Source organism: Prionailurus bengalensis, chromosome E3, assembly GCF_016509475.1.
Source record: "Prionailurus bengalensis isolate Pbe53 chromosome E3, Fcat_Pben_1.1_paternal_pri, whole genome shotgun sequence".
In the NCBI taxonomy this organism is placed as follows: Eukaryota; Metazoa; Chordata; class Mammalia; order Carnivora; family Felidae; genus Prionailurus; species Prionailurus bengalensis.
In genome coordinates, this window is record NC_057357.1 from 18,090,205 (window position 1) to 18,117,121 (window position 26,917).

At 48.6% G+C, this 26,917-nt stretch overlaps 3 protein-coding genes across 4 annotated transcripts in view; 2 read left to right on the plus strand and 1 right to left on the minus strand.

Annotated features, from left to right (window-relative positions):
- Nucleotides 1-17,043: 17,043 nt before the first annotated feature.
- On the plus strand, nucleotides 17,044-19,125 carry LOC122472070 (cardiotrophin-2; the record flags this gene model as incomplete). The annotated part of the gene is made up of 2 exons (XM_043561379.1): nucleotides 17,044-17,193; nucleotides 18,667-19,125. Coding segments are annotated over 2 exons (609 nt in total), but the record flags the coding sequence as incomplete, so codon positions are not given.
- A 718-nt stretch (nucleotides 19,126-19,843) lies between these two features.
- On the minus strand, nucleotides 19,844-23,891 carry LOC122471431 (cardiotrophin-1-like). The gene is made up of 3 exons (XM_043560020.1): nucleotides 23,791-23,891; nucleotides 22,495-22,613; nucleotides 19,844-20,969 (listed from the first exon to the last, which is right to left on the minus strand). Exons 1-3 carry the CDS (start codon nucleotides 23,813-23,815, stop codon nucleotides 20,499-20,501), a joined length of 615 nt encoding a protein of 204 aa, XP_043415955.1. The 5' UTR covers nucleotides 23,816-23,891; the 3' UTR covers nucleotides 19,844-20,498.
- A 2,398-nt stretch (nucleotides 23,892-26,289) lies between these two features.
- BCL7C (BAF chromatin remodeling complex subunit BCL7C) overlaps nucleotides 26,290-26,917 on the plus strand; it is a 47,916-nt gene continuing 47,288 nt past the window's right edge. Inside the window, exon 1 of one of the 2 annotated variants that reach the window (XM_043560021.1) lies at nucleotides 26,290-26,549. In XM_043560021.1, the coding sequence (XP_043415956.1) occupies nucleotides 26,458-26,549 (92 nt within the window). In that variant the 5' untranslated portion in view covers nucleotides 26,290-26,457. The remainder of the gene's footprint in view (nucleotides 26,550-26,917) is intronic. The other variant, XM_043560022.1, reaches the window with a different exon arrangement.

Sequence of the window (26,917 nt, forward strand, 5' to 3'; positions counted from 1 at the left end):
TCTACGTCCTCACTGCTTTAGCGTTGGCTTACATGATTGTTCAGGGCTTTCTCACGGGTTTTTCCCACTGCCTGTTATTTCCTTCCCCTTCTTTCCCACTTTTCTACCCAATTAACTATTCATTCTTCAGGTTTCTGTTTAAATGCCACTGTCCCAATGAAGTCTTCCTGCAATTCCCACATGAAGTTCATTTATTGACTCTTTCCCTACATTGTAAGCTTTATGAGGTGTCCACCTCACATGTTATTAAGTGCTTTCAGCATCTTACTTGATTCTCAGAAGAATCCAATGAGGTAGAATCCCCTTTTATAGATGAGGAAACTAGGGCCCAGATAGATGAGTTGTAGAACCAGGATTCAAACCCAGACTCCAGAGCCCATCCTGAGGACTACTGCAACATCTGCAAACTGATCAAATCCAGCCAAACATGTGTGCTTAGTATGGCATAGCAACAAGTATCTCCTGCAAAAATGGATTTCCATTTTCACTTGAAATCCTGAAATCTAGTAACACTGAGTCTCTGTTCCTTGAACAAGAAACAACTGGACCTGAGCAAAAGGCTGTCGCTTTGGATAAGACATGTACTCACCAGTGCAACACAGTCCCCTCCCAGCTTGCTTCAGTTCGAATGTAAGCATTCTTGGCCCCATTCCATTAACTGAGACAACCAGAATGAGCCTATTGAGGGTCAAGACCATTTCTTACACTATATGTATAACACCCCAGTGCCAGGCTCTGTGCCTGTGCCCCCAGCTGGGTGGGTGGGGGTGGGGGGTGGCAGAGTGAGATTGCATATATAAGATATAGGAGGACTTTTACTTTTCACTTTACACTCTACTCTGCAGTTTGACATTTTTACCATGAGCAGATATTGTTAACATTTACAGGAGTTGAAAAGACTACAATTCGACCATGTTGACATTAAAATATAAAGATGACAGACCTCAAGGGGTGCCTGGGTGGCTCAGTTGGTTAAGCGTCACTCAGGTCATGGTCTCGCGGTCCGGGGGTTCGAGCCCTGCATCGGGCTCTGTACTGACAGCTCAGAGTCTGGAGCCTGCTTCTGAGTCTGTGTCTCCCTCTCTCTCTGCCTCTCCCCCACTCGTACTCTATCTCTCTCACTCTCAAAAATGAACAAATGTTTTAAAAGAATTTAAAAAAAAGATGACAGACCTCAAAAATCAGTAAACTCAAGGAATACGGCACTCATGAGCCCCTTTTCATTTGTACAAAAATGATGGCTGTTTTCTGTCAACCTTATTTACGCATTTTGTATAAGACACTTTGCAAGGATGACTTAAGACCACTCAGTGGTGGTGTTTTTCATTCCGCGGTCCTAGGCTATAGGACTACAGACCACTTTGAGAAACAGGTCGGACCACTCAGTCTCTAGTGAGGAACTGCTAAAAAGGAATGGAGGGCACCCGTCTGCCTTCAGAACTATCTGCAACCTTGGAATGAGCGCACTGAATTCAGGAGCTGGAGCAGCCCATTTATCCCAAAGTTCCTTTTTAGCAGCGGCTGGTGTTCCTTCTGGATCTCTTCTGGATCTCTGTAGACATTCATAGCTTCTGTATCGGCCAGGATAGGCTAGGTTATGTTGTAGTAACAAATAACACCCAAGTTTGGTGGCTTATAACAAAAATGGTCTGTTTCTTGCTCATTCTGCATGTCTAGTGGGGTCTGCTCATTCTAGTCACTCAGGAAACAAGCTCCATCTTGATATGTGTATGTGACTCCATGTGACACTTCTGCTCACGTTGTATTGACCAGTCCATAACTTTACCTAACTTCAAAGGGGGCAGAGAAGAGATCTCTTCACATGCCTAAGAGAAGAACTGGCATACTTGTGAGCAACCTTAATGACAAATACATCTTCTTAAGGGTCCTAGGGAAAGTTAGTGTCACCATATAGGGGATTTTCTGGGCAAGCACCCAGCACAAGACACCTGCTGAGTAAACTCTTATTGTCTTATGGTTTGGCATCGTCCATATGAAGTAGGAAGGAGTCTGATATATACTGAACTATAGTGGACAAGTGAACAGGGCTGATAGTCAGCCCTGGGATCAATCATCACAAAAAGCAAGGCTCCCCCAAGGCTGCCTGGATCTGATTAGTGAAGATCCCAGAAGTGAAATGCTCGGCAATGGGTGTGGCTTCACCTGGCCACAGAAACCTTCAGTAGAGCTCTTGCTAGTGTTCCCAGAGAATCTGATGTCCATAGTAAGCTGAGTTTCTACTGGTAGCATGGACTACCACGTAGCATGGACTACCAGTAGAAATTTCTCCCTGAACCTCTTCAAATTTATCATGTAGATATATGACATTTCTTTTTGCAGATATCCACTTCCGTTCAGGAGCTGGGATCTATGCGCTAAGTGGGTTCCTGCAGCAATCATATACATATACATATACATATACATATACATATACATATACATATACATATGTGTGTGTATATATGTGTGTGTGTATATATATACACAATTATGTATATATATATTTGTATATACAATGAGATACTTTTCAACCTTAAAAAGGAATAAAATTCTGACACACTAAAACATGGGCGAACCTTGAAAACAGGATACTAAGTGAAACAATCCAGAAAAAAAGAACAAATACAGTATCATTCCACTGATATGAGGTACCTGGAGTGATCAAATTCATAGAGACAAAGTGGAATGGTGGTTACCCAGGGCCTGGGGGAAATGGAATGGAAAGTTAGTGTTTACTGGGTACAGAGTTTCAGTCAGAATATTAAAAAGTTCTGGAGATAGATGGTGGCGATGGTCCACAAGAATGTGGATATAATTAATGCCACTGAACTGTCCACTTAAAAATGAATAAAATGGTGGAGGACTTGGGTGTCTCAGTCGGTTAAATGGCTGACTTTTGGTTTTAGCTTAGGTCATGATCTCATGGTTCACAAGTTCAAGCCCCACATTGGACTCTGCACTGACAGTGTGGAGCCTGCTTGGGATTTTCTCCCCCCCCCCCCCCCCCCCCCCGTCTCTCTCTGCCCCTCCTGTGTCTCTCTCTCAAAATAAATAAAGTTTTTAAAATGATACATTGTATTATATATATATACACATATAATAAATACATATATAAGTACATATATGTATTTATGTACATATGTATTATACATATATGTATAATAAATATATATAATAAATAAATATATACGTATATATGTATTTGACCACAATAAACAACAACAATCCACTATACTATAATGGGGGAGGGGGGGAAGAAGAACACAATTGTGACAAGTCTTCTAGCTTAGAATGGATATAGAAGTTAGGGGTTTAAATTATGCAATGAACTCAGAATATTACTTGGAACCTTTTCAGACATATTTCAGTTTCTTCCACTTTCTTGTAAAAGTAGAACAAACAGATAAAATTGTGGTTTAAAACAAAGAACTAGTATGAGATGATTTTTGAGCAACATTGTTTTTTAGTTTTAAGTTTTTTAATTCCAGTCAGTTAATATACAGTGTTATATAAGTTTCCGATGTACAATATAGTGATTCAACACTTCCATACATCACCCAATGCTCATCAGGACAGGTGCCCTCCTTAATCTCCATCACCTAGTTCACCCATTCCCTCCTGCACCTCCCCTCTGGTAACCATCAGTTTGTTCTCTATAGTTAAGAGTCTGTTTCTTGGTTTGCCTCTCTCTCTCTCTCTCTCTCTCTCTCTCTCTCTCTCTCTCTCTCTCTCTCTCTCTTATTTTTTCCCCTTTGTCTTGTTTCTCAAATTCCACATATTAGTGAAATAATATAGTATTTGTCTTTCTCTGACTTATTTCCTTTAGCATTATACTCTCCAGCTCTATCCATGTCACTGCAAATAGTTGAGAAATATTGAGTGAAAAAAGCAAGGAGCAGAATAACGTGTGTGGTTTGCTACTGTTTGTTTTACAAAGGCAAAATCCAAACATACAAATTTGATTACAGATACATAAAATGTCCTTGAAAATATTCAGAAGAAACAAGTAGCCTTGGTTGCCTCCAGGGAGGGGAACTGGGTGGCTGGGGAGCACAGGTAGGAGAAAACCTTTGCACTGAACAGATGCTTTTTCGGCCCTTTTGCGTGTTGAACCAAATGAGTTATCTGTCCCCAAATGACTACATTACCTTTGTAAAGAACCACAATTGTAAAGAATCAAATGACATTTTCTAGAAAATTCTGAAGTACACATCTCATTGGTTGAGGATCACTACCACTGCCACTAGATTGAATAAATGGGTAGTAAATACTTCTTGTATGCCAAGCCCCATGCTAGGCAGCTTTGATGCAAATTTCCTGGCCTAATCCAGAATGTCTAGAGATGAGGGTTTGGGATTTATTCTCCCCACCCTCTAGGATCTGTAAGACAAGACTGTGGCCTCCTGCACAGTACTGCATCCTTGTAATGAACTGTGGAGAACTTTGAACCCCAATGTAATACCTCCCCACCAGCTGATACTGGGCCTCCTGCTTCTATGCCCTTTCTGAAATGGTCCCAGCTTCCCCATCCCTCTAGGCCCAAGGCAAACTCTAAACTCCAGCTAGTCCTTCACAGATACTAAAAGCCCTGAGGGCTTGGATTTGCTGCTGCCCCAAGCTCTCAGTTCCACTAGAATGACCCGAATCCCTGTTACTTTGGTTAAGCAGAGGTCAGGGATCAGCCATCTCCTGTAGCCAGCTGGCTGCCAAGCTTAATTCTATCATTCCTCCTCCACCCTCCCCCCACTCCTTCCTTCCTTTTTTCCCCCTCTTTTTCATATTTATGGTCATCTTTCCCCATCTGAAATGTTACTCTTGTTGTTGTCTTTTCCACCAATTAAAATACACTCAGTATGCAACAGCTTTAGACTTTGTATGTTTTTTCAACTTGCGGTGTACCATTTTTAGCTTCAATTCAGTTTGATTTTTAACTCTCTATTGTGGAAAATTTCAAACACATGTAAGAGTAGGAGCAGTATAATAACCCCCCCCATATCCGTGTAACCATTATCCACGTATAACTAATCCAGTTTCAACTATAACCCCACTCCTCCCCTCCTCCAACCCCTGTTGTATTATTTTAAAGCAAATCCCAGACATCATAACATTTCATTTATGATATTCTTCAGGGTATGTCTCTAAGACCTAAGGAATTTTTTTTAGCATGACCACAGACATTTGTCACTTCTAAATAAATAATGGTAATTCCTTAATTAATATCATCTAATACATAGTCCATGTTCAGATTTCCTGGATTATCTCATAAATGTGTCTGTACAGTTGGCTTAGTGAAATCAGAACCCAAATCAACTTCATACATTTGGTTGTTGAAATAGGGAGCTTCTGACATGGCTGCAAATGATCCTTGCCTTCTGGCCTTCCCCTCCCCTTAACAAAGGCTGGACCTAGTGACTTGCCTGTACAATGAATAGAATCAGCAAAAGTGATGGGACCATACTTTCAAGATAAGGCTACAAAAGACTGTGATTTCCATCTTGGCACTCTTCTCTGCTTCTCTGATAAAACAAGATGTCTTGTTGTGAACTGCCGCAAGGAGAGGTCCACATGGCAAGAACTGAGAACAACCTCCCGCTACAAGCCGGGGAAGGACTGAAGCCTTCAGACCAACAACCCTTGAGGAACTGAATCCTGCCAACACTGCATAAATGGACTTGGAAGCAGATACCTGTGCCCCTCGAGATGACTGCACCCTGACAGTGTTTGCAGGCTGCTGAGAGTCTCAGCCTCTGGCCCACAGAAATGGAAATGGAAATAATGAATGTTATTTTAAACTACAAGTTTCCGGGGAAACTTGTTACATGGCAAAAGATAACTAATCCTGTTGTTATGTCTCCTGAATCTCTTTAATCTACAACAGTTCACCTACCTCTTGTGGTTTTTTTTCCTTGCCAGGCCTGGTCCTGTTTGGAAGACAGAGTTGTATGTAATATTCAGTATCCCTCAAAGTGGGACCCAGAATCCCCCAGGAGATGGGGTGGCAATAGCTCCCATACTAAAAATGCAGATGCCTGGGCTCCTTGGAACCTACTGAATCTCTGAGTGGGGACCAAAAATATGTACTTCTAAGAGCATCCCGGGGGATTCATTTGTCTACTGAAGTCTGGAATCAGATAGAGTTAGTTTAGAGGCTTGGTTTTAACACTATCTGTGGAGCATTGTGTGCCCTCACCTCTCTGAGTTTCCTCATCTGCAGGATATGATCCTTACAGTATTTACTCTGTAAAATGCTGTACCTAGATGTTTCCTTTCCTACTCTCTTGATTCATGGATTTGCCCTACTTCACGAGAAAGGGATTAGGTTGTAGGTAGAATGGGGGAAATGGGCCTTGGGATATTTTCACACACTCAATGTTACTGATAAGCACATACACACTCAAATCCTTGCACAGGAGAACCAACTTGGTTTTTCAGTTTGCCATACAAAAGTCCCTTCTGCACGCTAAGGCAACTTGAACTATTTGCAGGAAAGGGGCACCTGGGTGGCTCAGTCAGTTGAGTGTTCGACTCTTGATTTTGGCTCAGGTCATGATCTCAGGGTCATGGGATTGAGCCCCACATCAGGCTCCACACTGAGCCTGGAGCCTGCTTAGGATTCTCTCTCTCTCTCTCTCTCTCAAATTAAAAATTGAAAAAAAAACTATTTATGGGAAAACCAGCTCAATTGCATACGAAATGTTGAAGATTTAAGAAATTAACAGTCTTACAGTCTGATAGTGTGGAGCCTGCTTAGAATTCTCTCTCCCTCTCTGTGTGTCCCTACTCCACTTGTGCTCTCTTTCTCTCTCAAAATAAATAAATAAACCTAAAAAATACTTTTAAAAAGAAAGCTTTCTCTTAGCCCAAGGTTTTCTTTTATTTTTCCCTTCCAGTTTTAATATGTAATTGACATAGAACACCGTACAAGTTTAAAGTGTATAGCATAATGACTTGACATATATATGTCATATATCTACATATTTTTAAATGATTACCACAATAAGTTTAGTTAACATCCATCACCTCATGCAGTAACACAAAAGGGTTCCCCCGGCACCATGATGAGAACTTTTAGAATTTACTTTCTTAGCAACTTTCAGATATATCACACAGCACTGGGAACTATAGTCATCATGTTGTACATTACATCTTCAGTACTTATTTATTTTATAACTGGAAGTTTATACCTTTTGACCATCTTCCCGTAATTCTCCACCCTCAACCCCCACCTCACAACACAAATCTGATCTCTTTTTCTATGAGTTTGGTTTTTTGAGATTTCACAAATAAATTAGATCATACAGTGTTTATCTTTCTTGGTCTGACTTATTTCACTTAGCATAATGCCCTTAAAGTCCACCCTGAAATATCAGGATTTCCTTCCTGTTTATGGCTAAATAGTATTCCGTTGTACACACACACCACACTTTCTTTTTTTAAGTTTATATATTTATTTTGAGAGAGGAGAGTGGGGGAGGGAGGGGCAGAGAGAGAGAATCCCAAGCAGTCTCCGCACTGTCAGACTATCAGCACAGAGCCCGACATAGGGGAACCATGAGATCAGGACCTGAGCTGAAATCAAGAGTTGGAGGCTCAACCAACTGAGCCACCCAGCTCCCCTCAAACCATATTTTCTTTCTCCATTCATCTGTCGTGGATACTTAGGTTGTTGCCTTGTCTTGGCTCTTGTAAATATAATGCTCAAACTGAAGACTTAAAAATATTCTTCTATATTTTTGCTTCATAATTTCAGAGATCTCTTTCACATGTAAGTCTTTATCATTTATTTATTCTTAATGGTGTTAGAAGGGGAAATGCTGTAGGGTCCCCAGAAACAGCCTGAGATGGGGATTCTTGACCAAGTGACATAGACAACGTTCTCAGAAGAAAAATTAGGTCATCAGGATTAGGGCAATGAGGAAAACTGAGCAAGAATGTGGTCTTGGCTGTTGACTAGCTTTGGTTTGATGCTAGAAAAAGCTCTGGAGCCCACATTGTACTAATAGGTTAGTGCCACCTGGAGGTAAGGCCTTTCACACATCTGTGCCAGTCTGCCATTGGCTAAGGAGGAGGAGTGCTGGGCAGTTCTCCAGAGATGGGGGCAGCTGGGCGATGGGTGTACTATTGATAAAGGGATCTGGTGGGGCAGCAGCAGCACGCACGACACTTCACCTTTGCACTGCTCAGATCTACTTGCTTTTCCCCTGAAGTTCACTCCATCCAGGTACAGCTTCTCTAGCATTCTGATTGGTCACAATTTCTGGGTAAACTTAGAAGAGGAGAATTAGTTCCTCCCCTGATAGTCATCATCTCCTTCCTCTGCCACGCACTTATTCTAGCTCTCCCCTTCCCTTCTACCCTGGGCTTCAACTAGTCTTTCTGCTAGTCTCAATAGCTTGCTGGTAAGTTGACCTTGGCCATCATCCCAGAAGGGTTGAGTCCCTAGTTATCATGCCCTGTCAGGCCATGGCTATTGTACTTGCCCATTTACAAATAAAACTCAGGACAGGTATCTGGAGATGTCCCAATGGATTGATTGCCTGCGTGCTAAACATGTTCCTCCTGTCCCTATTCCATAGCAGCTGTCCTACCTTCTGGTGACGACCTTTGGCAAGTCCTTTCTTTGCCTCTTGGTCTGTTGGCACAAGGAGACAGAAGTGACCAGGTGGCAGGTGTCGCTCAAAATTCACCGGGACTCTTGCCATGTCCCCTTGCAGAAATGTCCCTCCGCACTCTGGGAATTGGGATCTCTAGACCCATAGGACCTAAAGTTAGGGGGCTGGAAGCACAAATTCCCCAAGGAGGTTACTGGGACTAATGGTAAACAGGACCACTCCTGCTTCTAATCTTAGGTTTCCAGACTCATATACCTATGTTCTTGGGCACAGCACCATAAAACAGCCATTGGTCTAAGGCATATGTTGCATTCTAAAAGATAATAATACTGTATGGTCTCCACGCCAGCATCTCAGCTGCACCTTCCAGAGACCGTTCCGTTACCTTAACAGGCCAGCAGCTTCTTGATGGTACGGCAAATGGCAGTGTGTCCACCACAGCACTTCCTTTGCTGTAAACGGGTCCCTGGATCAGGGGGAGAAGGAAGCAGCTGTGAGTCACTAGTAGCAGGAGTCACATTAGCCACGAGATAGGTGCACTGCTAGTAAAAGGGATGCACCAGCTGCGTGCATTATAGGATCTCATCCAAACGTTCACGTATAATTTTCCACCTGTCCTTTTTTTTTTAATATATGAAATTTATTGTCAAATTGGTTTCCATACAACACCCAGTGCTCATCCCAAAAGATGCCCTCTTCAATGCCCATCACCTACCCTCCCCTCCCTCCCACCCCCCATCAACCCTCAGTTTGTTCTCAGTTTTCAGGAGTGTCTTATGCTTTGGCTCTCTCCCACTCTAACCTCTTTTTTTTTTTTTTTTCTTTCCCCTCCCCCCTGGGTTTCTGTTAAGTTTCTCAGGATCCACATAACAGTGAAACCATATGGTATCTGTCTTTCTCTGTACGGCTTATTTCACTTAGCATAACACTCCCCAGTTCCATCCACGTTGCTACAAAGGGCCATATTTCATTCTTCCTCATTGCCATGTAGTACTCCATTGTGTATATAAACCACAATGTCTCTATCCATTCATCAGTTGATGGACATTTAGGCTCTTTCCACAATTTGGCTATTGTTGAGAGTGCTGCTATCAACATTGGGGTACAAGTGCCCCTATGCATCAGTACTCCTGTATCCCTTGGGTAAATTCCTAGCAGTGCTACTGCTGGGTCATAGGGTAGGTCTATTTTTAATTTTTTGAGGAACCTCCACACTGTTTTCCAGAGTGACTGTACCAGTTTGCATTCCTCCAGCTATCCTAATGCCTTTTAATAGTTTATTCTTATCCTCCCTCAATTAGTTAATGAGTTTATTTATTTACTTGTTTGTTTGTTTTTAATGTGTTATTTATTTGAGAGAGAGAGCGCGTGCGAATGGGGGCCGGGCAGAGAGAGAAAAGGGCAGAGGATCCGAAGAGGGCTCTGTGCTGACAGCAGTGAGCCTGACGCCGAGCTTGAACTCATGCATCGTGAGATCATGACCTGAGCTGAAGTTGGACCCTCAACCGACTGAGCCACCCAGATGCCCCCTCCCTTATTTTTTATCATAGCCTGTATTCCTAGGTATACATGGGTCTATTCCTGGTCTTTCTATTCTGTTCCATTGACCTACTTGTCCAGTTCCACATCTCTGTCACATAGTGTTTAATATAATAGAGTTTGGGGAAGTTTTTCTTATTTGGGAGAGTCTGCTCATTTGACAAGACCCTGTTTATGTGTCACTTTGGGAAATTCAGTTCACACAGAGAGGATTCAATATGCAACTGCTGAACAGAGGACAGCCCTTTTGGCTCTCCACTTTCTCCCAGTTTTTAAATCAATACCCTAATCCTAATCCCCAGTCAGACTCTGCTAAGACACCGCATGTTACACGTCTTCCTCTGGCCCTCCTCCTCAAGCATAGGGCTGCCCAGGAAGCAAAGGCAAAGTTTGGCTGGATTGCAGATGTTGCCAACGACTGGGGTGGGACTGGGTTAGGACATACAGTTAGGTCACTGATGGATCTGTGTCTCTCACTTGGCCATCATGGTGTCCCACCAGCATGGGGATGGTTGGTGGTGCAGATATGGTGCAGACAGCAAAGGAGATTCATCTGGGAATGGCAGGGAGTAGCCCAGACACTGGAGCCAGTCCTTGACCTGAGTTCAGGGTCAGACCTTGACCTGAGTTCAAGGTCTCTACAGTTCATTCTCTGTCTGATCCTGGCAAGTCACTGAACCTCTCTAAACCTCATTAGTAACCATAAAACCTATTTCCCAGGGTTGTTACAAGATTAAGTGAGATAATGTCTAGGTACAGAGTGACTGGTAAAAAAAAAAAAAAAAAAAAAAAAAAAAAAAAGGATTCTTTTCTTTCTCACCTTCTCGTGTCATTCCTTCCTGGATCTCATCTGCAAAATGGGGATGCCAGCCCTTGTCAGATAACCCTGAAGGGAACCCAGGGCAACAGGGGCTGTGGGAAGGGCTCATGAACTGGAAAGTGTCAAACCCCAGAGATTATAGGTGATGATAACAATAAAGAGCTCTGGCTCTGGAGCCTGGGTTCAAATCCTAGCACTGCTCCCTGCTAGCCATGTGACCCTGGGGTGATCACTTAACCTGGCAGTGCCTCAATCTCCTCATTTGTGAAAGAGGAAGACAGTTCTATAAAGGAAGCATGAGGTAGTGTATACAAGGGCTTCAAAGAACACCAGACCCCTAGGAAGCACTGGAGAAATGTTGGAGGTGATGAGGCTGAGCTGCCGGGCTGAGCTGCTCCGGGAGGACAGGTGCCCAGCCTCAATGGCTACCAGCTGGGGCTCTGGAACAGTGCAGCAGAGGACCATGGGGTTTGAATGGAATGGGCTGTGCTCTTCACCCTGATGATCCCTGTGCTGGGGACCTCTCTTCCAAGAGCCCTCAACACCCCTCCATCCTGCCACTCCATTAGGATGAGGCACTGACGTGGGGGCTCCGAGAGATCAGGTGCTCCTCTCAGTAGACCAGCCTCCTTGGAACTGGAACCGTTATGTTTGTCTTCCTTCACCTGACACTCACTGAAGTGTCTCCTTTGTACATGGCCTGGTGCTGGGGCTGCAGAGATGACAAGTCCCTGCCTCCTGTTACATTGGGGAGAGACACTGGGAGACCGAGAATCACAACATATGGTGATCAGTAAATGGACAGGGGAAACTCGGGGACTGTGGAAACCCAGAGGGAGCAGAGGAGACAGGGGAAGCTTCCCAGAGGAGGTAAAACCCAAGTCAAAGTTTAAAATATGAGATTGTATTGGTGAAGAGGGAGCAGGAGCGCTCTCTATATAGGGAGAATTACATGAGGAAGGCCTGGTGTTAAGCAGGCCTATAAGTAGGTTGCAGAGCTGAGGGAGAATGTAGGAAAAAGCAAGAAGTGAGTTGCAAGGCTGCGCAGGGACTAGGGGATTGCAGGCCTCAAAGGGCAGGCTGCAGAGTTTGGACTGTGTCCTGAGGGCACTGAGGAGTCAAGGGAGATGTGGAGATGGCAGGAGAGGGCAAGGTGACTCTTGCTCCTCCCCAACCTGTCATACCTCACCAACCACCAGTCTCTTTGCTCTCTCTGCTGGCCTTGATTGTTCCTGAAAACGGTCATGCCTGCTCCCACATGAGGGCCTTTGTACTTACTGTTCTCTTTGCCTGGAGAGGTAGGGGTACAAATGGGGTTGGGCTTAATACTGGGGTCAGGGTGAGGATCTGGTTTGAAGTTCACATTTATCTGTTCTGAATAGGTCTCATTATGTGACCTGCTGGGTGACACTAGGGTCATGCTTCAGTGTCCTGGGAAAAGGACAGGACAGATCTCTTGGGAGCATATGTATGGCCTGTGGGGACTGGCCTCCAAACATGGGGTTGTGCAGCATCAAGGCTTTTGCCATTGGTTGGAGGCTTTATGTGCCATTGGGGTAACCCTTGGAGGCCTGGGGGGAGCAGGGGTCAAGGCACTTGGTGGGTGGGGTCAGTGAGAGCCCAGGTGGTGGGAGTTATTACCCCGTTTGCAGATGAGGAAACAAACTGAGGCTCAGAGAGGTTGGGGGTTCGGCCCCAACTAGCAATGGACAAAGGCAGGACTCGCATCCACGTCTGCTGGCTCCTAAGTTGGGGGGGATCCCCGGGCAGCAGCTTTTGGTGAGACCAAAACAGAGATGGAGACAGATGGCCTGTGAGGTGGGGCCGGACAGGGTGGCAGAGCTGATGCCCTTTGCCAAGACAGACGCCTTGGGACAAAGCCAGGCCTGGGCTGGGGGCCAGTTCCTCCAGCTGCAAAGGGAAACTAGGGGTCCAGAGAGAGAAACCCCCAAGAGAAGCAGGACGTGATAAGGTCGGGTGAGGGTGAGCCTGCCTTCTCGAGTGAGGCCCAGCCCCACGTCCACTGTCCACCTGTGAATAGCACCAGATCGAGTATCTGCCTCCCTCTTCCCCTCCTCCCCTCCTGCCCTCCTCCTCTGCCACCTCCCCCTTCATTACCTGGCCTGGCCTACGCCTCAGTGCACCCACTCAAAGGGCCTAGGCTAATCCCCTGACATCACTGTCTGCCTAGCACAGGCCCCTTCTGGCAGCCCTGGCAGCTCCTGGCCTCAGAGACCCAATTTAGGATACCCCACCCCAAAGCCCATCTTTCCTTCAACTTCCTCCTTCTTTCAGTTCACAGTTCTGAGGGGACAACCCAGATCTGGTCCCAAGTTGGGGGGCAGGAGTCTAGGATCTGTTCTGGCCTTGCTGTGTGACTCCAGGTAAGTAGCTGTCCCTCTCTGGGCCTCAGGCTCCTTATCTAAATCTCCTCAACCCCACCCACCCCCACCCCCCCACTCCCCAAGCTAATCACATCAACCTATTTGGGTTCTTCTTAGAACTTTGTCGCTTCAGGAAATTTGTTTTTTATCAGTTCACATGTTTGTTGTTGTGAACTCTGGGCTGTGCACCCTGTGAGGTGGGGGTGTGGCCCATCTTACATTCGCCCTGGTACCAGCACACAGTAGAGGCTCCATCGATATCTGCTGATTGAATGTATACATGAGTGAATGAGTAAACAGATGTATCTCCTGCCTTTGTAAGAAGGGTATGGGCCTTCTTCCTCCACATGAGGGAAGAAGGTAGAGCAATATTCCATCCCCCAACAGGATAGAAGCAGGGTAGGGGCCTGCCTGAACACTCTGACCCAGAGAGGGTGGGCAGGTGCTTAGAACTGAACAGTGCTTCCTTATGGAGAGACTGGGAAAGCTCTGAAGAAGGACCAGAACCCAGCACCTGTCTGCCCATAGTCCTCTCTGCCACAAGGCTTCCCTAGCTGGAAAAGGCCTTAGGTATGTCTATGTGTCTGGCATGCGCTGTGTCTTGGGCAGAAGGCAGCCACTGGCCCAACATCTTCCAGGACAGCAGAGACTAAAACGTGGCTAGATCTCAGGACTCCTGACCTCCCGCCACATGTGTGTCTGTGTGCACACACGTGACCATGGTGTGTGTACACCCCATATATGTACATGTCTGCTCCACGCATGTGTCTCTGGTGGGGCCCCTGGGTGTGGCTATGTGTTCACCTGTCTGCATGCATTCGTGAGGACACGTCCGCACTTGTGTGTCTGATTCTCCCTGTGTAACGTGTAGGCCTGGCAGGGTGTGTGTGATTCAGTATACGCGTAGCCATGTCCACTAGAGTGTCAGCTCTCTGAGGGCAGGGGTTTTGTTGGACTTGTTCCGGTCCTATCCTAGCACCTGGAACAGGGAGCAGCACAGTCGGTGGGAACACGTACTTAAATGAATGAACGTATGCAAGTGTGCTCACACGTCTGGTGTGCACCCGTGTGCCAGCCTGTGTGTAGACGTGCACATGTTCCTATGTCTAAGGGTGTACCTGGGTGTTGGCGATGCTGCTCACATGCCACCACTCCCATCCCTTTTCCAAACTCCTGGGGAGAGGGAGCCAGAGTGGGCAGCGCCCGGTCCCCATGGGGCGGGGCAGGAGGCCGCCTCCTCCCGAGAAACTGGATCCCAGGACGTGAGGAGCAGCAGGGAGCAGGGCGGCCCCTTTGTCCCCCGATAATCCCCTCCCGCCTTTGACCCCTCCCTCCCAGCAACCAGGGTTTAAGGTTGAGTTTGGGGGCTGTAGGGGACTAGGGTGTCACCTTAGTGTCCCCTTCCCTGCTGTCCCTTGCTTCTGGGGCTTCTGCACCTGCGCCCCCAACACACACCCACCCCAGGGTGTGACTCCTTCCCTCCCTCTCGGGCGGTCTCAGGGCTCAGCCCAGGTATAAAGCCACCTGAGGGGCAGGAGGATAGGTGCCCCAGAAGAACCCAGAGACTGGAGAGAGGAAGGAACCAAGGAGGGAGCATGAGCTATCTGCTAGGTGAGTGAGGGGGACAGAGTGCCAGGGCCTAGAGACCAGGAGGGAAGGGGTACTCACTGGCCCTCAGCCCATATGACTCATGCACCTGGCTGTCTGCATGCTAGGAGCCGCCAGATCCTTACATGCAGAAGGCTTCATTCATCGTTCATTCATTCATTCATTCATTCAAGAAATATTTATTGAGCGCCTATTATGTGCTAGGCAGTTTTCTTAGCACTTGGGGATACAGCAGTGAACAAACAGACAAAAATCTATGATCTCATGGAGATTTCATTCTGCAGACAGACAATAATGTCCTAAGTAAGGAAATTATAATGCCTGTGTGATCGAAGGTGAGTGCTAAGATCCAAGCTTGTTGAATGAATGGATGAATGAATGGGCCTTCACTATCAGTCTTCCCTTAAGTTCTGAATTTAGGGAACTCGGGAATGTAGAAAGGGGAACAAAGGAGGCCATCCTGATTTGCCTCTCCTCTCCATTGCTTCCTGCTGGTGACCTTAGGTAATTCTCCTCCTCTCCGAGCCTCACACTGGGAACAACTGGGCCTGCCCTTTAAGGGGACAATTGGCGGCATTTACTCAAATTTAAAATGAGCACATCCTCCAATCCAGACATTCCCTCTTTGAAAAAGTGCCCAAAGAGCCTGGGATAAGGATGTTCATGGCAGCATTCATTCAACAAATATTTATTAAGCTCTGTGCTAGATGCTGGGGAACCAGCAGCGAATGAACCAGGGGGAGTTTCTCCTTTCCTGGAGCCAACATTCTAGGGGGAGAGACAGTAACAAACAAGTAGACAAATAAATAAAGAGAAATAGCAAATCTCTGAAGACTATAAATCGGGGAGAGGGAAGGGGCTTTTGATATGCAGTCAGGACAGCTCATCTGAATTGAGGCCTGAAGAACAAGAAGGAGCCAGCCTTGGAAAGGTTTGGGGGTGGTCCTGCAGGGCCCAGCAAGGCCAAAGGCCTGAGGAGGAATGCTTAGAGAAGATAGGAGGCCAATACAGAGGGGCTAGCCCTTGTAGACCACTGGGGGCTTTGGCTTACACACTTTCACAGTGTGAGGTGGGAGCAGAGGGAGTGTTCAGGCAGAGGAGGGATTTAGCTGGACTGAGGAGTTGGAAGGGGGGGGGGGGAGGGGGAACAAGGGTGAAAGCAGAGACCAGGGGTGAGGCTGTGGTAACAGTCCAGGTGAGAAGTGCTGGTGGCCAGGACTCAGGTGGTAGCAATAGGAGGGGGGAAGTAGGTAGGTGCTGGATCCATCTTTTCAAGTTTTAAAACTTTTTATTGAAAATAACAAATATAAAAGTGTACAACTCATTAAGCGTACAGCTCAATGAATTTTCACAAAGTGATCATATCCTTGTCATGAGCACTCAGATCAAGAAACACAGACCTGCACTGGCTACCTTTTAAGGACAGAGCCGATAGGATTTACTGTGGGGGTGAATGTGGAGAGCAAGAGAGAATGACGCATCAAAGAGAAGACCCCACATTCTGACCTGAGCAACTGGAAGAAAGGAAGCAGCTTTGCCTGAGAGGGGGAAGACTAGGGGAGGAGGGTAGAAGGGGAATCGAGAGTTGAGTATTAGACATTTTGAGTTGAGAATCTTATTAATATCCAAGGGAAAATGTCAAGCAGGAAGTTGAATACACAGGTCTGGAGTTCAGGGGAATGTTCTGGGCTGGAAATAATCTACTTACAGGGTGATTCTGTCCTGACTTGGATACACAAGATTGTTGCAGGCCACAAAGTCTGTGGCCACTTGAAGAGTTGTTACAAAGAGTGAATGAACTGGGGCGCCAGGGTGCCTCAGTTGGTTAAGTGTGTGACTCCTGGTTTCAGCTCAGGTCATGATCTCATGGTTTGTGAGTTCAAGCCCCACGTCAGGCTCTGCACTGACAGGGTGGAGCCTGCTTGGGTTCTCACTCCCTCTCTCTCTCTCTCTCTCAAAATAAATAAATAAATAAATAAATAAATAAATAAATAAATAAATAAATAAAAGTAAATAAACAAACATTTTTTAAAAATGAACGAACCAGCAGGCAGGCTCAGGAATTTGATCTGACCTCCGATTTTCTCTGACAGCCCCCCTCTGCCTGCTGACCCTACTGCTGCTACCCCTCAGTCTTGGGGCTCCCATCTCGCCAGCTGAGCCCATCAGTCAAGCCTACAGCCTGGCCCTCTACATGCAGAAGAATACATCAACACTGCTGCAGACTTACGTGAGTGACACTGGGCACAAGCAGGGGATGAGGGGAGAGGGAAAGTGCCCTCCTTGCCCAACTCTAAGTAGGAGAAGCAGAGCAAGGCCAGGAGAAGGCTCCCCCATGAATCTGAGGGCACAGGGGCTCTGTCAACTAGAGACTCACTCAAACACTGTCACTGATAGCTGGTGACCTTGGGCTGTCATTCCTTCTCTCTCTCTCTCTCTCTCTCTCTCTCTCTCTTTGTGGGTCTCAGCTTCCTCATCTGCAAAATGGAATTTGTGATCCTGCTTTTGCTGACCTTTCAGGACTGTTACAAGAGTCAAAGACAGCACATACAGAGAAAGACTTTACAGGGTCATAATTATTTCTACAATCACCTCGCGCTATGTGCTTACTTGAGCCATGTGCCCGGGCTGGGCACTCTGCCCATTATCTTGCTGACTCTTCAAACAGTTCTGAGAGATAGAATCATAATCCACTTTACAGATAAGGAAACTGAGTTTTAGAGAGGGTGAATAATTTGCCTAAGGTCACACAGCTAATCACTGGCAGTGCCAATCCTCCCGCAACACCCCCACACTGTCTAGAAGTTCAAACTAGCAGTGGCCCACTAGCTGAATCTGACCTACAGATGTTTTCTGTTTGGGCCATGAAATCCTTGTTCAAATTTTGAACATGACTGCCTGTCTAAAACAGGCACAGGGACCCTCCTGGCCCCTCCTCACCCCATCTTGGTTCTGCCTTCTTCCTCCAGTTACACAATCCATCTGGTTCCTGGAGACCCTAGGATTTGTGACTCCTCCCCTGTGCTATATTCCAGGCCCATGTCAAGTTTACTAAATCTAGTTTCTCGTGCCATAGCTGCCATCATTCCCTGGGTGGCTTTGGGCACCGTGAGCCTCAGTTTCTTCACCTAAAATAGTGATGGAGGACTAGGTGGGCTACCAGTTTGGGGATTTATCAGTGTGCACTAAGATTTTGTGGGTCTAGGTTTATGGAGGCAAGAACTTTAATGGAGAAGGCACTCAACTAAATTTAATGTTAACAATTATTTATTAATGATTATAATAAAATTAATAAGCATAAACAACTAAATGCTATAAATAAAGATACATATAGACTATAACTACGTGGTCAATAATATATTTAGACTGAAAATAGTATAATAAATAACACAATCATAGTGTCATGATGTCATGATATTAATGTAATATAGTGGCCTATCATGCCCTTATTGTATGCCAAGTGCTGTGCTAAGTGCTTTATATATACTACTTCTTATCATTTTTACGCATGGGAATTACTGAAGCTGTGATTCAAAGTTGTACAATTTATACATGAACCTGGAACCTAACAGAGCCCAGGCTCTGTGCTAGGACATCCCACTAACTCCTCCCCCTGGGAAAATGTCAGTCTTATGGAAGGCAGATGTGAAGTCAGCACCACTGGACGTCCCCGCATTCCTATCTGTCTCTGTTTCTCATGCAGCTCCAGTACCAGGGCAGCCCCTTTAGCGACCCTGGTTTCTCAGCCCCTGAGCTTCAGCTCAGCAGCCTGCCTCCTGCCGCTGTCTCCTTCAAGACCTGGCATGCCCTGGATGATGGGGAGCGGCTGGGCCATGCCCAGGGGGCCTTCCTGGCCTTGACCCAGCACCTCCAGCTCGTAGGGGATGACCAGAGAGACCTGAACCCTGGCAGTCCTATCCTGCTGGCTCAGCTCGGCGCCGCAAGACTCAGGGCCCAAGGCCTGTTGGGCAACATGGCTGCAATCATGACTGCTCTGGGCCTGCCCATCCCCCCGGAAGAGGACACTCTCGGTGTTGTTGCCTTTGGGGCTTCAGCCTTTGAGAGGAAATGTCGAGGCTATGTAGTGACCCGGGAATATGGCCACTGGACAGACCGAGCTGTGAGGGACTTGGCTCTGCTCAAGGCCAAATACCCTGGATAGACGAGGCAGGACTTCCTGCCAGAGGCTGCAACACTTCTTTCCCAATGGACTCTTTCCTGCCTTGCTTCTTCACTAAAGGAGACACATCTTGTCTAGCAGACAGGGCTTGTTTATTTGGGAATATTTCCTAGGAACCAGGCCTCAAGTCCCTGTTGCCTGGGTCTTTCCTGCCTAGGTCCTTTGACCTCCCTTCCAGATCTGGGTGGGACTCTATGGGTATTGTTTTGTGGATTCTTTCAATCCAGTGGTCCTGGTTGCCCCCATCTTGGGTGGAAAGAATGCCAGGGCTCTCCGTGAGACCTTCCTTTTCCTGTAATTTTGAGGAGGTCCAGGGGCTGCCTTTTTGTTTCTACCTCATTTTCTGTATGAAGCTATGGGCTTTCTGAGCAGATAGGTCTCCCCTTCTTGCTGGAGTTCATTGCCTCCCCTAGTCTACTTTCCTGACTATAGCCACTGTTCCAACTTTCCATCTTGAGGGACTTCACTTCCCAATCAATGGAAGTCCAAATGAAAAAGTACTCATATAGATGTTTCCAGCTCAGGACACATCTACTTCCTGTTCTAGAGTGATGGACAATATCCCTGGCCTGGGGGCATTTGTTAATCTCCTATTTATACTGTAGCTTTTGGGTATGTCTGGGGGACCAGATTGTGCCCCAAGGATCCTCTTCTCCCCAAAGGTGTCTCCCCATTTTCGGCAACTGTATATACTGGTAACTTTAGTGTTCTTTTTTTATTTTTAAACATTTTATTTACAAAAAATTAATTTATTCTCAGGAATAAAACTGTTTTAAGGTGTTGATTTTTTTTCTCTCCATAGATTTGGCTTGGTGGGGGGATGTATGGGGATAGGGCAGAGGAGGTGAAGGAGGGAAAGGACATCAAACGGAGAAGCAAGCAGGGGGAGTGATGCACTGTGGGAAGGTGGCTGAAATTTGTCTGGAGTAGCCCTCCCACCAGGGCTGGCAGCCAGGTCCCTGGCCAGGAAAGGACAGAGACAGGCAGTGAAAGAAACAGAGTTGATGAGGTGTCCCCTCCTTGAGATGAGGCGGAGAGGTACACCTGCTCACATGGGGCCAAAGGGAGACAAGAGATGGAGAAAAGGGAAAACAAAGAGACCCCCCCAGAGACAGGTGAAGGGGGAGACCAAGAGAGACGGAGGCAGGCCCAAAAAATGGAAAAGAGGGGGGAAAGCAAGAAAATGATGGACATGGGACGTCACAGACACAAGGAGGTCCGATAGAGAAAGAGACACGGAGCGCTTACAAAGCACAGAGAGATGGCAGAGACAAGAGAGACGCAGACAGTCCGCCCTCATTGGGCACCGACAGAGACGGACTAGGAGGGGGTGACAGCAAGCTGCAGCCCCGCGCTCAGGCCGGGCCACTGGGCACCAGCTGGCCCAGGTCGCCCTCGGTTCGGCTCACCCACTCGCGGTAGAGGCCACACACGCGGAGCCCCAGAACCTTGGCAGGGAAGACGCCTGCGCCGGTGGCGGCGGCGGCGGCGGCGGCAGCGGCGGTGGCGGGCTCGGGCCGGGGCCCGCGAGTCTCGGTGCCCAGCGCGGCCAGCACGGCCTCCACCGCGGCGCCCAGGGCCCGGGCCTGGCGCGCCGCGTCCTCCAGGCGCCGCAGCAAGCGCGGCGCGCGCGGGTTCAGCTCCGCCTGGTGGCGCCGCACCACTTCGAGCAGCGGTGGCAGCGCGGTCAGCGCCGCCGCGTCCAGCCGCAGCCGCTCGGGCGCGGGCAGGCCCGCGTGGCCCGGTGCCGGGGCGCTCAGGCCGGCTACTGGCAGCCGCGGGGGCGAGAAGCCGGGCAGCCCGAAGGGGTCTCCCTGGTGCTGCACCTGCGGAGACACGGCAGTCAGGGGGGCCCCGCCCTTCCCCGAGAGGCGCCGCGACAGAATTCCTCCACTCTCCACTCCTCCCGCTCTCTGGGGCCTTAGTTTCCCCACCTCGCAAATGACACATTCCTCCCAACACAACTGTTGTGTTTGATACAACACGACCCCCCCCCCCCCCAAAAAAAAGTGGGCTTTACACCAGTGCCTTTGTTTCCTCATCTCTAAAATGGAGATAACAGTATCCACTTCACAGGGTATTTCCGAGCATGGAAAAATGCTTCCAGCAGATCCTGGCCCACTGGAAGGGCACAATAAATGTTAGTTCTTTTATTAATGCCATCTTTCAGACCGGGGCGCAAATCCTGTCTCTGCCACTTGCTAGCAATGCAGTTTCATGCAATACCATTTCCCTTCTCTGAGTCTTACTCTTCTCATCTGTAAAATGCGGGATCAGCTCCCTGTCCTGTCTTTCTACTAAGGATTTCCTGAGAATCACACAGAGACTGCTGAAAACCGTCTGTTTTTCTCTCTCCCCCCATCCTCCACTATCTCTGCACCTGCAGGGGGCTCACTGAATAACTGTCATACAAATGAACAAATGAAAGATAAAAGAGATTTGTAATTTGTAAACATGCTACAACTGTACCATTTATCCTTTGCTGACACTTGTCTCTGGTTCAGGCACTGTTGGCTGCTTTAAACACACTATTTCCTAATCTTTCCAATAATGGATGTGATGATTATGATGATGATGATTTTATAAATGAGGATATTGAGGCTGCTGAGGTAAATTGACTTGCCCCAGGTCATCTATCTAGGAAAGGACAGAGCTGGATTTTGAACCAATGTTCACAGAATTACAAAGCTATTTCTCTCTCTGATTCCACTTTCATAATTGTTACATCATTTTTTTTTCATGTTACCATTACTGTCCAAGGTCACAGCAAGTTAGCAGACCTACAGTCTTTCTGATTCAAAGCTATACCCTCCTTCCACTACACCAGAGTAATTGGTGGAAATACCCTCCTTCCTTGGGTAGCGCCCTATGCCTAACCAAAGATGGTGGCAGATCCCCCTCCTCTGTAAAAGTCCCTTCTTGGACTGGAATTTTTGCCCCATGTTGAAACCCCTTCTTGATCTCTCTGTATAGCACAGGTAGATGAGTTTACAACTCATCTTGTTAAACTGCCTCCTTTAATAGCTGGGGAGACCAAGGCCCATGGTGGTAAGGTGACAAGATCACAGAGAGCCTAGAACCTAGGTTTCCTGACTCACTCACTCAATTCTCTTTACTCTCTCTGCCTCTGTCTTAATGCAGTGTGGTAGGGGAGCCTCCAAGCTGGGGCAGACACAGGGGCATTTGGGGCACAGAGAGGGGCCAGTTCCCCAATTTGCCAGCATGGCAAATTGTGTCCCATTTTTCTGCAGCTGGGAAATGAGGGTGGAAAAATGGGTGGTCAGGAACCTCTGTGATCTGTACTTCCCCACTCCTCAGGCCTCTGGCACCCCCATCCCCATTCCCACTCACATATTCCTGGAGCAGCTGCTCAGCATATTTGGTGAGGAGGCGGGCAAGGCTGTGTGTCTGACGGATCTTGGCCTCCAAGTGGGGAAGGAGTGAGATTGAGGAGTCAACCTGTGGGTCTTCTGGTGGGAAAAAGGGGGAGGGATGAGGGCAGCCCAAACCCCTACGCCTTGACCACTTCTTGCAGGCTGGCTCTTCCTTCCTGAATCGAGAAGCTCTGCTCTGAATTCTCCAACTTTTAAGCCGGGCAGGCTATGTCCCATTCCCACCGATGGTAAATGAGGCACCAGACATTCGCCAAACAGTTGTCCTACCTGAAATGTATTCTCTGATACCAAATCATTGTTGAAATCCTATTAAAGCCAAATTCAAATATTGCCTCCTCAGTGCAGCCTCTGGATTCACCCCTCCCTTAAATTAACTTTTTCATTTTATTTTAGGCCATTTACTCATACTTCCAAGGTAGTTTTTTTTAATGGCTCCTTTATTTGTGTGAATCTGCCTCAGTCTGGGAGCCCTTTGGGGATAGGTTTCACATATCTCGGTACCTCAGTGATGGTGAAGTTTAACATCATTGAAGCACAGAATTTCAAGTCGGAATGCTCCATTAAGCCCATTCTACAGACTGGGAGACTGAAGTCCCATTTCCTCCCCAAAGGACGTTCTGTGCAAAAAGCTAGAAACCCGCATCATCCACGACTAGCCCTTTCCCAGCGTAAGCTAGAGGGTGGAGCCCCGGAAGCATGACTACATTTCCCGAGCTGCACAGCGCGCCTACCAAGGCATGCTGGGGAATGTAGTCCTGGCCCGGCAACTCCCGCCCCGCCCCCCCCACCCCAAGTCTGAATTTCCCACCGCCTGTCCCTATCCTTAACAACCTCGACTTTCATCTCCTGTTGTCACTCACTGGTTCCTGTGTCCAAAGAAACTTCCTTCCCTAACTCTATCTTTCCCTCTGGCCCCCAACTCTGATTCTTTCCCAATACTCAGAGGATCCAGGCGTCCAAACCCAGCTCCCAGTCCTCTCTCCCAGGGTGTACTCGAACCCGTGATCTAGAAACCCTGAGCCCAAGTCCCTGTGAAGGCACAGCCCAGGCCTCCGCTAAACTCTGGCTCTTGTCCCTTCCCACAGCTCACCCACAGCTCACCCGCTCGTTACCTGACACCGGGGCCCTGCTCTCCCCAGTTCAGGCCGCTCCCATCCCGGACCCGGGGTGGCTGGGACCCTGACCCCAGCTTCCAGCCCTTCAGACCCCTGCTCCCCACGGACACTCGACATCCGGCCCTTCAGCCCCTTACCCAGACTTCCCTCCCTCCGGCTCATGCTGGCCCCTGGCTGATCCCGGTTGCCTCCACGCCCCCCTTCCGAAGGGGGGAGAAGGGGAAGGGGTAGGGGCGTGGCCCGGGCTCAGCCAATCAGGGCTCAGACCCCAAACACTCTCCCCCCCCGCCCTCCCGCCCCAGGCAGGATTCCTTGGCTCTGAGCTCAGCTCCCTACTTGCGCAGCCCAGTCAGGAAAGGGGCCTGAGAAGGGTTAGCAGGTTGTCTGCGTGGTGGGTTTTAAGACCTTGAGGCTGGGTGTGCCGGGGCCCGGAGGCAGCCCTGGTCCCGCGGGGAGGAGGAGGCTCAGGCTCTGACCTGTGCAAGACTTAGGGCCGGAGCTTCTTTTCCGAGAAAGCTGATGGGGGATGGGGGATGGGGGATGGGGGTGGGGGTGGGGAGGGATAGGAAAGGGTGGAGCTGGCAGGACAGGAATGTGCTGGTCCTACCTCCTGTTTGGGGGAAGGGGGGTGGGGGGGAAACCGCGATGAGGGCCCTCAGGCTTGGGCCACACCTACCCAGACAAATACCTTCTGGTCTTAGATATTTTCTCTGTCTCTCTCATTATCTCTCTCTCTGTCTCTCTCTCTCTCTCTCTCTCTCCCCCCCTCTCTCTCATTATCACACCTACTAGGAGTGTAACAGATACACCGTCTCACTTCACCTTATCAGGCCCAGTAAGAGAACCCCTCCCACTTACACGCATCTACTGCATGTAGACCTTCATTCTCACCCAGGAACAAGGTACGGGGGGTCGTACCGACATGTCCACCCCACTCACCTGATGCAGATAAACGATGAAAGGTCTGTACACACTTACACCCATAAATTGTTCCCAAGTACCTACTTGCCCTGGGCTCCGGGACCCAGGAATGATCCATACTTGGTCTCTGGCCCCCTGAGGAGCTCGGTCTGATGTGGGAGACCAGAGCAGGTAATGGGGTTTGTGAGTGAAAGGACTGGGAAGGAGGCCTGTGTGTCTGTGAGGGTATTGCCAGAAGCAGATAATTGCCAGAATAAAAGAAGGCATTAACGGGCAGAGGCCATAGCAGGTACAATTGAAGCCAACTGTTGGTAGGGGCCACAATCACACACTTATTAACAGCGAATATTTATTGGGCATTTCCTATGTGCAGGCATTGTTCCAGGAGCTACATTACATATTAACTTACTCTCATGTTATAGCTGAGGGAATAGAGAGATAAGTGAGTTGTCTAAGGTCACTGGACAAGCAGAGCTGGGATTTTCCCCAAGGCAGTTTGGCTCCAGAAATTTGGTTATAATCACTCTCTTATACCTTTAAACCCTCTGGCCAGAGTCCCACCCTTGCAACACACACACATAGCAACCCATGTCATATCTGCTGGCAAACACAGCTTCAAATAAAATCAACCTAAACATACTCATTTGAAGTAAACTTTTAATTGAAGTATAATATGCATAGGGAAAAGTACATTCATCCTAAAGTGTACAGTTCAGTGAATATTCAGAGTAAATATGTTGGGGGGAGGGGACCAACATCAGATTAAGAAACTGAACATGACCAGTCCAAGAGCTCCCGTTTAGCCCCTCTCAGCCCTAAGGGTGACCACTATCCTGACTTCTCACACCACAAATCAGTTTTGTCTGTTTTGAACTTCATATAAAAGGAATCATACAGTGTGTGTTGTTGTATTTGATTTCTTTCATGAGACTTGTCCCTATTGTTGGATGTGTAGCAAGACATCACTCTGTGCTGTGTCCACTGTGTGAACAGGCTACAATTCATTTTCCACTTTCCTCTCGATGGGCCGTTTCCAGTTTGAGGACATTATCGACAGTACTATGAACATTCCAGTACACACCTCTTCGTGCTCATACCTGTGTATTTCTGTTGAGTGTTGATGACCTAGGAGTAGAATTGCTGGAACGTGTAAGTTCAGCTTCTCTAGAAAACTGCCAGTTTTTCAAAGCGTCTCTACCAGTTTCCACTCCCCCAGAAATGAGAGCTCTGCTTGCTTTACTTCTTTGTCTACACTTGATATGGTCTGTTGTTCTCATTTTAGCCATTCTGGTAGGTGGAGACCTACTCATATTTGCAGCGTCTGGCCGGTAATGGGCGGTCAGTGAAGAGACAGCTGAATGAATGGCTGGAGAAAAACAGTCTGGGAGCGAGAGCCAAGGGAGGCTGGACACATACTCTGCGCACAGCATTCGGGGCCGCCCCCGCGCAGCTCGCCGGGACCGTGACCCCCTCGCGCCCTCTGGCGCCCACGTGGTCTGAACGCACCGCCTCAGCCCAGCTGCGCGCGTCTTGGCGCCGAGCTGTCCCCAACCCTCCCTCTTGGTGGCGGGTAGGGGGCGCTGTGCGTCCGGGCGCCCCGAGGGGGCGGGCCCGGTCGGGGCGGGGCCGGCCGGCTTCCAGGCCTGGGCTCTGGCCGCCCGCGCCGCCCGGCCGCTCCGGGGACGGGCCGGGGCGGGGCACGGCGCGGCGGCAGGAAGCGGGGCGGGGACTCGCGGAGGCGTTGGGGAGCGAGGGAGGGCGCGGCCAACTCCCGGAGGGACGGCAGGCGGAGAGAGCGGCGCCCGGGTCTGGCGCCGAACCTGAGCCCGCCGGACGGGAGGCGGCCCAGCCGCGGGCTCGGCCTCGGCCCCAGCCCCGCCAGCATGGCCGGCCGGACCGTGCGGGCCGAGACCCGGAGCCGGGCCAAGGATGACATCAAGAAGGTGATGGCGACCATCGAGAAGGTCCGGAGATGGTGAGCGCTGCCCCGGGGCCAGGGACGGGACCTGGCGGGGCTACTCCTCTCCCAAATGCGTCTACCCTCCCTTCGCCTGCCGTGGCCCCCAGGTGTTAGGTGTACCCCCCAGCTGCGCCCTGGAGCTATAGGGCTCTGTCCCCCTTCTGGCTACACCCTAGGGTCTACAAAGCGTGTTCCCAAGCCTTACCCTCATTTATGCCCCGCCCCCTAAAGCTTTGCCACTCCTCCCTCAAGTATGCCCAGGATCTTCATTGGTGTGGTCCCCGGCTGGGTCATTAGTCTTGCTCTCTTGTATACCCCAGGGGTCTGCAGAGCTATGGCCCCAAGCCACACTCTCTTTCTAGAGGCACCCCCACGTAAGGCCT

Excerpts from the sequence above, each read along its gene's own strand:
- LOC122471431 (XM_043560020.1), bottom strand. The coding sequence starts at position 23,815 with ATGAGCCGGAGGGAGGGAAGTCTGG. Across the intron at positions 22,614-23,790 it reads CCGGAGGGAGGGAAGTCTGG|AAGACCCACAGGTTGACTCC; the intron begins GTAAGGGGCTGA and ends TTTTCCCACCAG. Across the intron at positions 20,970-22,494 it reads AGCAGCTGCTCCAGGAATAT|GTGCAGCACCAGGGAGACCC; the intron begins GTGAGTGGGAAT and ends GTGTCTCCGCAG.